The sequence below is a fragment of the Hyposmocoma kahamanoa genome, unplaced genomic scaffold (assembly GCF_003589595.1).
Source record: "Hyposmocoma kahamanoa isolate Upper Pololo Valley unplaced genomic scaffold, ASM358959v1 138, whole genome shotgun sequence".
Taxonomy (NCBI): Eukaryota; Metazoa; Arthropoda; class Insecta; order Lepidoptera; family Cosmopterigidae; genus Hyposmocoma; species Hyposmocoma kahamanoa.
The window spans coordinates 4,040,753-4,051,188 of NW_020653492.1; the positions used below are offsets into that span (position 1 = coordinate 4,040,753).

Consider the following 10,436-nt stretch of genomic DNA (forward strand, 5'->3'; position numbering starts at 1 on the left):
TGGAACGTTTGTTACTGCGGACTGCCGGCAGAACGCCCGGACCGGAGTAATGTGAATGACGACGAAAGTCGTCCCAATAAATCATCATAGCAGTCATTCAAAAATATTTGAAAGAACTTTGACTCGCCACTTCTCAGTTGGCCCATTAAAAATCTTTTCCGTAAAATAGAATGATGATCAATGATTTCTTTTTACTCTATTAAGCCTTCTAAGATACCACAATTTTGTCGTCTATCGTACGCAGTGGTCTGAATTCTGAATGAGGTGAGGACTTTAGTCTCCGGTTTCCTTGCGAGATCAGGCTTAATGTGAACATCTATTCCGATTGCCGGTTTCCCGGCAAAATTCGCCGGTCGTAGTGGGAACTATGCCTTACCAAACAATCTTACGACAAGCGTTACGACATATGAATGAACATGAACCAGGTATACTCCTTGAGGATTATTCTTGCAACGGTGGAGTTCAGTGGAAGAACTACGAACGTAGAAAAAAAATTAAAGCAGTCGCCAAAGCTTTTACTGTCATAAAGTTGAACACTATGAAATCTTGATAATGATTGGCCGTAGTTTCTAATTTAAAAAAATGGACTCTTAATATAATTAAAATTTTACTCAGTTAGCATATCGCTTAAAATTCAATGCCTATTATTGAAATTTACGACGTTTTGATTTTATATTGAAATTTCATTTAATCCGCTGCCATCTAACGGCAATAGCTGAAAGATAAGAACGATTAACGCCTATTAACGTTTAGGAAAGTTAAACCTTATGCCGCTGCAATATGATCAACTTTTGTTTTGTAAACAGAAAATGGATAATTTATTAAAATTAAATAAAATAACTCGTAACTATGATATGAAACTCCACAGTGGATAATATTCAGGTGTGATTATCATTTTTGCAGTCCAAGAAGCAAAATACGAAAATTTTTCCACGATTTTCGAGGTTAATAATTGACACAAACAAAACGTACAAAGCGAAAATTGCGGACTGAGCTCAGTTACGCGGAACTGCGCGTGCGTTGGCACACGTGTCACACTCACTAAGCACTTCTACTGTATATATTATTCTATGGGAAGAACGATTGCTTCCCACTTGAAAGTTCGAACGACTGGCATGTACCTATGACTTTCTAAGTTGCGTACAATTGTGAATATCTCTCACTAAAATTATGGGAAAACAATGTGATGAAACAGCGCAACTACCTGTATATTATGCCAGAGTGGCGGACTCTGATCTAAACCCTGTCTTGCATCAATTTCGTTACAATATCCATAATGTGGGTACACATATTTTAGAAAAGTCGTGTAATTTTGATAATAATTACATGTAATGTAAATGTATGTATATCTTTATGTAATGGTACACAAAATTCATAAAAAGAAACGTTCTCAGTGTCTGAAGACTCGCTTGTTTAACCAATGTGTTCTGCCCACCATCATGTAATCGTTGGTCCAGATGAACAGGGTATTATCTCAAAAACACAGATTTATTCAGCAGAGCAATTTTAAGTTTTTTTTTAGCCGCTGTTGTTGTTTGATTTCTAGTTTTACATTTACCTTACATATAATGAACACATGCTGTCTTTTAGTCCTAGTACCCTATTCAAAGAATGACGACGTCTTGACGACTACAGCTTCGTGTGTAATACTGAATAAGACTGTGTCGCTCAAAGTTTGGGGACAAAACGTGCAGAAAGTTCAGAGATGCTACCCTGCCTACCACGCCATTTCACGTCGGATTGTTATTAAGACCTAGTTCATTTGAAAGACTGCATTTTAAAGTAAAATGACCAAATTTTTGAGTTGATACCCTGTTCATCCAAGAAGACGGTATGGTGTTGAGACATGGACGTTCACGCAGGAAACTGTATACAGATTTAGAGTTAGTTGCATAGAGGGCCATGGAGCGCGCCATGCTTTAGGCATCAGCCAGCCAGAGTTCCGATCGTTGAGATCCGACGACGAACGAAAGTCCAGGAAGCTGGAACTCGGATCATGGAACTCAAATGGCGGGCACATATGTAGCAAGGCTAATTGGTGTCCGAGGATGAGCAAAAGGAGCGTCGGGCGCCAAGTTGCAAAGTGGGTCAATGACATAGCACGCGTCGCGGGGTGTCAATGGATGCGGCTAGCACAGGACCGTGGTGGAGGGTACAGACTTCGGGAGGCTTATACCCAGCAGTGGGTGAAATCAGGCTGTGGATAATGATGATGATGACATAAAATTAAAGATTGAATAACGCGAAACCCCGTGTCGCGGGTGCCATGGACACACACACATAGACAATTACAAATTACACCCAAACTCACGAGAGAAATAAATGTAGGCCATACAAATATTCCGCCCAGCACGGGAATCGAACCCGGAACCTCTGCGCCACGCAGTCGGGTATGGTAACTGTTCGGCCATTGAGGCAGTTAATTCATCTATAGTACAAAGCACGCTGCCCTCCTCTTTATAACTATCTCATTCGCACATCGGTAACTTTCGAGATATTGGCACTTAAATATTTTTATTTATTTGAAAAATGTCAATTAGCGAAATTGACATTTTTCATTTTTGTGCTTAACAAAAAAATTTTAACTAAAGTCAATGTGACTTACAAATAAATGGACGACGGGTCTAATACAAAAACCACGAAAAAAAGTCCCAAGTCAACCTATTTAAACGTAGTGACATGTAAAGGAATATGAAAAAGCTAAAACGTTGAATTTAAATTGTAATGTCATCGCCGTACTGTCTAGTTTTGCTTGCTTCGCTGTCAGTCGAACAAACGAAGACTAAAGCGTGAATGACGCTCTGTATACGATTTTAACGCCCTATAAGTTTGGACAATTTTTAGCGCGGACCCGACGTCCATATAATTGTAAGTCAATGACTAAATAAGATTTAAAAAATGTATGAAATATATGAAAAATCGATTAGATTGTTTCGCTGATGCCGGGCTGTGGATGATGATGATAAGGACGATAGCACGGAAGGTCCATGTAGTGAATTCGAGTTGAAGAAGATGATGAATATATTTAATGCAAACGCATACGTTTTACTTTTCTATTTGATATGTCCAAATACTTGCTTTACTATGGATAGAATTAAAAAATATTGTAAAATATTATATTACGAAATAAAATTCTCTGAGATTAATATGTATTGTTCTTAATTTTTAATTGACTTCAAAAAGACTTCTCAATTCGACTGTATTTTCTTTTTTTTTTGTATGTATGTTACCTACCGTTAACTCCTCTCCATAACTCCATTTTCGTGAACCGATTTTGATGGTCTTGTTTAAATTTAAAGAAAATATCCACCTTTAAGAGTAGAATATTTTTTTAACTAGGGTATGAACCTGGTTTTGCGCTCTTTCTGGTAACCGATTCCAATAAAACTTGGCAAATAGATGTAAGAATGAAACTATTTTTCCGGATTTAAATCGCGTATATTTGTTTTTTCAAACAAACCGACGTTTCGGGCCCTTTACAGGTCCCATGGTCACGGTTGACTGAGGTGGTACAGTCTTCAACCAGTTATGTTTAATATTGATGCAAACCACCCTATTTTTTCACTATAGTTACAATAGTTATTAATTAAATACCTTATTTTTAATTTTACAAAGAAAACATTCCAATTTACGCTACATTAAGTTTTACAAATTATTTTATTGAATGAATTTTTTATTAAGTTTAATTTATTATTAATTATTAATAGAAATTAGAATAAATTAAAACATATTAATTAGTACTGCAGTCTTATGTCTGTTTGGGATTTTTCATTAGAGGAAATACTGGATCCCAAACTGGTGGTACGGAGAAACCATCTTCCCTGTTGAAATTAGGATGTTTTTTAATTTCAATGGCCTCTCGCAGCATCCAGGGCAGATAACGGACTTCTTTTGCAAGGACCTGGGGTTTGTCAAACTTCATTGAATGTGTAGGTTTATCCATGACATGCTCGCAGACTGCAGACTTGTAACTATAGTGAAAAAATAGGGTGGTTTGCATCAATATTAGACATAACTGGTTGAAGACTGTACCACCTCAGTCAACCGTGACCATGGGACCTGTAAAGGGCCCGAAACGTCGGTTTGTTTGAAAAAACAAATATACGCGATTTAAATCCGGAAAAATAGTTTCATTCCTATGTATAACAATCGCGAAAACCTAAGAACTCGATAAATAGATGTAATTTCACGAACTTTTGACGTCGGTTTTTTTAGTACTCTGTACTGATTTATTACAATTTTTTTTTTATTATTCTCTACAATGTTGTTTGTTTTACTAAAAGCAATATAGACAAATGAAAAAAAGGTAATTATGATGAATTGATGTAATTGTAATAATCTCTTCATGTGTTGGTTAATAATCATCAATCAATTATTACATACTTTTAAAAGAAACTGTAGACAATTGCTCTCTGACGTCTAGAAATCGGAATTTTGCTGTACTACAATAAAATTGTAAGCTAAATTCGTAAACCTCGTAAGCTCCGTTAATGTGAACTGTTGAGTAGGTACAAAAAACAGAATTACTAGAAATAACTATACGTCAGTCTATGATCACCTTTAGTTTATAACTAAAATAAGATCTACAAATTATATTTTAATCTTTTTCTCATTGTGCTTGAAGAGTAAAAAAGGCATTTCCTCCAAAAACGGAGTTACAAGGTTTTCAAATTTAATCTGATGCATGCACAGCATATCGTCGCCTTACTTTCTCGATCTCGTATCTCAAAGCATAAAGTAACTGAAATGCAAAAAGTGCATTGTATTATAAATTTTGCACGCTGATTTCATAGCACATTTCCTTCATATTCACACACTGGCTTTGACCTATTCTTAAAGTAATGTATCCAAATTAATACCCTTCATCATTGACTTACAAATAAATGGATGACGGGTCCAATATACAAACCACGAAAAAAATGTCCCAAGTCAATCTATTTAAACGTAGTGACATGTAAAGGAATATGAAAAAGCTAAAACGAATGAATTTAAATTGTAATGTCATCGCAATACTGTCTAATTTTGCTTGCTTCGCTGTCAGTCGAACAAACGAAGACTAAAGCGTGAATGACGCTCTGTATACGATTTTAACGCCCTATAAGTTCGGACACTTTTTAGCGCGGACCCGACGTCCATATAATTGTAAGTCAATGCCCTTCATAATAAATTTAAAATAAATAGAAAGTTTTTCCATCTCCTAAACAATCACTCTTTATAAGATACGTGTGTGAGAGAGTAAGGCAAATGAGTATGGAAAATTTAAATATATAGTAAAATGAAAGTATAATATAAGACTATAAATAAATAAATGAAATATAAATAAATATTTTGTAAGTTTTAACGTGAGAAGTCTGAATAATCCCAAGACTTCAAAAGGCAAACAATAGTGTGCGAAGGAAATACATGATTTAATTTAACTTTCCCCTTTCCATAGTCGGGGGACTAGACGTAGGTGGCGGTTCCACTTCTGTGTTGTGGATATTCCAAGGATTCGCTTGAAGCGATCCGCTCAAATTACTTTTGACCTCATGGTCCTCCGTCAGGTGACCTACACTGAATAAATATTTAAACTATAAACAACTAGGAACAAATATTGTAAGCAAATATTTAAGACTCGCCATTTTATTCAATTGATATTAGTACTGCCTCTAAATTCAATTCAAAGTGCTTAATTCATTTAAAAGATTAGAAACCTGTGGCCAAATAATTTTGTACAATAAGGTATGTAATCGAAGGTATATATTATCATCCAAAATAACCGCGTTGGTGTTTGGGAATTCCAATTGTTTCTTGTTGAAATAATCCGTATCCATTATGTATATCTCATTGATATTTAAAACCATTTAATGTGCCCAATATAAAAGCATTGTAAAATTGCAATTTATTTGAATAAGAACATGTTTAATAAAAAGGTAAAAATCAATTGCCTAAAAATTATGACAATTGTGGTCATTATAAAGTCATATTACGTTAAATCGCACGATAAGAAACCTAACTTGATATACATGCTTTTGTGGACAGGTCAAGAAACGGATCCCTTCAGATTTTGGGCGCCTAAACGGAAATCATTGAATTTACTGAATTGTAAGTTTCAAAACTGTTACGTTGTCAAAGACAGAGAATACTTTCCGGACGTGACGGATTACGACGCCATTCTATTCACTGTAAAGGGGATAAATAAAGACGATTTGCCTTTAGCCCGATCTGATAACCAAATCTATGTATTTGTTTCTGTGGAATCTCCGACGAATTTCCCATATGGCGAACAGTGGAACTGGTTTTTCAACTACACCTGGACGTACAAACTGGACTCCGATATAGTTCATCCCTACTTTGTCGTAAGAAATACACATGGTGAAATAGTTGGGCCTAAGAAAAATGCACACTGGAGAAATGTAACCACAATGAGACCTACAAAGAAGTCTATAATAGAAAAGTTCAGGAATAAAACAATTGCTGCAGCGTGGTTCGTGACAAATTGCGATGCAAATACAAAACGCTTAGTTTACGGTCATGGACTAAATCGGGCTTTAAATAAATACAATTTGAGTCTTGACATTTATGGACAATGTGGAAATAAATTTTGTGCAAAAGGCATCTTTGAAGCCTGCTTGAAGATGGTGCAAAAAACTTATTATTTTTATTTAGCATTTGAGAACTCATACAATGAAGACTATGTTACAGAAAAATTGTTATCGCCTTTAGAACATTATACAGTTCCAATTGTTTTAGGAGGGGCAAATTATTCAAGGTACGTTGCATTTCTGAGTTTTCGCGATGTTTAATGATTTTTTTTAAAGTACCAAGTGACGAACGAACAAATAGTGCGCCTGGTGGTAAGCGACACGTTTGTCCATAATAGTTGCAGTGTCATTCAGAACTTTAAACCGTACAGATCTGAGGGGTACCGCCACTGCACCCGTCACCCTCAGACATAAGTGTCCACGAACGTGTAATTTCACTTGTACCCTTTCCCTTCAACACCGGAACGCAATAATGCTCAAATTACTCCTTGGAGGCAGAAATAGGTAAGTTGGCAATACTTCTGTGGACGAATTCTCTCACAAGGAGCTCTACTACTACGAATAAAAACATCAGAAAATCTCGGAAGCCCCGAAAATTGCCGAAGCGTTTATAAATTATTGTATGTAAGGTACATTGTTGTTAGACTTATAAAAGTGATCGGAAATATATTCGGATTCTTTTTCGGATCTCGGATCGGATTTTTTTTTATTATTCAAGGGAAACAGACAGTTATAAAACAGGTAAATGATACAAAAACATCGATTAGAACAAACAGACCTGGAGTTCCACAATCATAAACCAGAATTTACCAAGAAAGTTAGTTACGGTTCAACTACATTCAAATACAACGACATAATAAACTAGATAATAAAGTAACATTATCATCCCGAAAATTAGGCACAATTCACTGTTACACGCAAATTGGATTTAAAAATTTTAAAATTACTTCTCTTACTTTCTTCTGAAAACTATGTAAGGTGTATAACCCAAGATATCTATATTATTTAGGTGTTTATTATAGACATCCAAAGAGCGTTTAAAGAAACCATTTTTGGAGTAGTTTGTTCTACTAAATTTACATGAAAAGGTAGCTTTAGAACGCAATATTTTTTATCTCAATATTATTCCTTCTTCTTCTTATCATGTCGATGCAAACACTGTAATGCTTGCCATCTTGGTGAAAGTATTAGCCAATTGACATAGAGTATTCAGAGATTGTTGTCCAGGATGCGCCACATGTACGGGATAGTAAGGCTCCTTTCGTGCACCACATTTCTCTATTATATAAGCATTATCGTAAAGAGCGATTAGTTTACCAAAATATATATATTTATATTGAACATGATGATGTCTTTATTATCGTTCAATTCAATTCAACGTTGCCTTTGCGTGACCACCGCTCTGTTGGCAGAGATATGAATCGAGTCTGCAGATTTTACGAATGTTTTCGTCTGCTTACGGATAAAAAAGTGTTTTTTGCCGGAGCACAATCTGTGACTACTTATGAAATAACACGTTGAGGCAACTGTCTCTGGTTCGAGTCCAATAGGGTCAAAGTAATTTTTCTTTATATTTGTTCCATTTTTATGTCTATATTAGTTACTTGTTTTAGGTTCTTACCTAACGGAATTTATTTAAATAGCAATACTATGTCTGAAGACGAAGTAGCAGCCATGATGAACGAAGCGATTCGAGATAAACAAAAATACTACGATTATTTCAAATGGCATCGATATTATAGTTACCATCAAGTCCATGGTACTGACGACGATACACTGTGTTCATTCTGTGCTTTGCTTAATGACGAGTCAGCTAGGAATCAAAGACGCGTGTACGCACGTTTTGACAAATGGTGGAATGAATACAGATCTGAAAACGACTCGGAAGATATTATTGTGAAATACGATGACTCTGCTCCGCATATAAAAAGTATTCTGACATATAGAGAGCCGAAGGTGGAAGTGAAAACAGTGGAGTCTCCTTCAACATTGGATAACGTCAATAATTTTATTGCTGATTTATTTGGTTACTACTTTGGGGAATGATATTTTGTATGGTTTTAGGGGAATTAGCAATTTACTGTAACATTTCAACTTAGTCCAGAGCCTTAGTTACTTACTTCGCAGGCTCAACGACCCGAAGAAGATCTTGACCTCCGACACCAAAGTACGCCATTTCTATCGGTCTTGTACCGAAATATATTGTATACCCAGCGTCATTGCTATATCATTCCGTACGTCCATTACTCATAACTAATAACAGCGAGAATTACATATTTATGTCATATTAATGATTTTAGTTTACGTCGATAACATTTTTTTTATGGTACAAAGTGACGGGCTGAACAAGACATGCGCCTAGTGGTAAGCGATACGCCTGCTCATGCCAGTTCCAGCGCCACTCCGAGCTTTAAATCGTAAAGATCTGAGTGGCACTGTGTACTAACAATAAGAAAGTACTAAAAATAAGAAATAATGAACATAAGTTCCATTTATCTGTAACTTCATCAGCACCGTTACCCTTCAAAACTGGAACACAGTAATGCTTACATTTTTGCTTGGCGGCAGAAATAACTTAAATGACACAAGGAGCTTTACTGCTACTGCGATGTAATGAATAACTGAAATGAAAACTTTTGGTAATGAATATAAAAAGATAGACATAATGATTTGGATCCGTTTTTATTTTTTCTCTATTCGATCTATTATTTCTTGATCGGCACTGATTAAACCATATCGCAAATTACATCCACATCATCTACACGGTGAACAAGCTGATAGAGAGGTGTCACGAATTCAACCAGCCCCTTGTCATGGCCTTCGTCGTTAACGAGACGGCCTTCGACAGTGTCGAACATTGGGCCGTATTCCACGCTCGCCATTGCTGCCACATCGATTCCCGCTACGAAGACGTACTCTGGGAGCTCTGCCGTTCAGCCACTCTGCAGTTACGAGTTCGCGATTTATCCAATGGATTGGAAAATCCAGTGAGATGAGGAAATACCATTTCTCCAAAATTATTCAAAACAGCACTTAAATATGCATGGGGCATCAATGAATGCGGCTAGCACAGGACCGTTGTAGATGGCATAAACTTCGGGTGACCTATACCTAGTAGTGAGTAAAATCAGGCTGTGGATGATGATGATGATGATGCAAATTGCATAAGCCTCAATCGTATTCATGAGGCTGCAGTTCCGTTATTTAAGGATTTTGCAACACGTAACCTTGTATGCAAATAAAAAAATAAAAGTATTGGTTATTTCATTGGTGAAACTTATTATTATATTACACTTAAAATTGTCAAATTGATTAAAAACCTTAGAATAATAACGCATAGAATGATAGTTTCATATCAAACGAACTGTCACAAGTGAGGCAAAAATCAAATTCATGTAGGCTAGTTTTAGTAGTAGGTTAATTTTCGGTTTTAGTGAATATTTATATAAAAATACGAGTTGAAACGCGTTACTTCCTTGTGGAATGTGATGTTAGTATCTATTTTATGTTTGTCTGATGTATTTTTACACTCATTTACCGCACATTTCGTCATTTTTAGGTAAAATTCTTGATCTATTCGCGGTGCAAGTTGACTTTGAGCACTGACGGCCCGCCCGCTCGTGTAGGCCCATTAGGCGCGCTTCAATTTGCCTCACTTAGCGTGTGCGGATTAGGTTTCTATGCGTTATTATTCTATGTTAAAAACTTATTCATTATTATTAATTCAAAGATTGAACACAAAGAAAAATTCCTTCAATCCGGGTGTACACCAACCAGAGAGCTCGTCATATCGACCGCGCTCGCGGATTGGAGACATTTGTCTTTATGTTCGATTTTTATATTATAAATTGTAACAAACTGCAGTTAGGAAATGAAACTATTTTTCCGGATTTAAATCGCGTATATTTGTTT

General features: G+C 36.0%; 1 protein-coding gene across 1 annotated transcript in view; it reads left to right on the forward strand.

The window, feature by feature from the left end:
- Positions 1 to 9,337: 9,337 nt before the first annotated feature.
- Positions 9,338 to 10,436, forward strand: part of LOC113240406 — an 8,514-nt gene continuing 7,415 nt past the window's right edge. The window contains exon 1 of the mRNA XM_026477695.1: positions 9,338 to 9,511. Coding sequence (XP_026333480.1) covers positions 9,338 to 9,511 — 174 coding nt within the window. The remainder of the gene's footprint in view (positions 9,512 to 10,436) is intronic.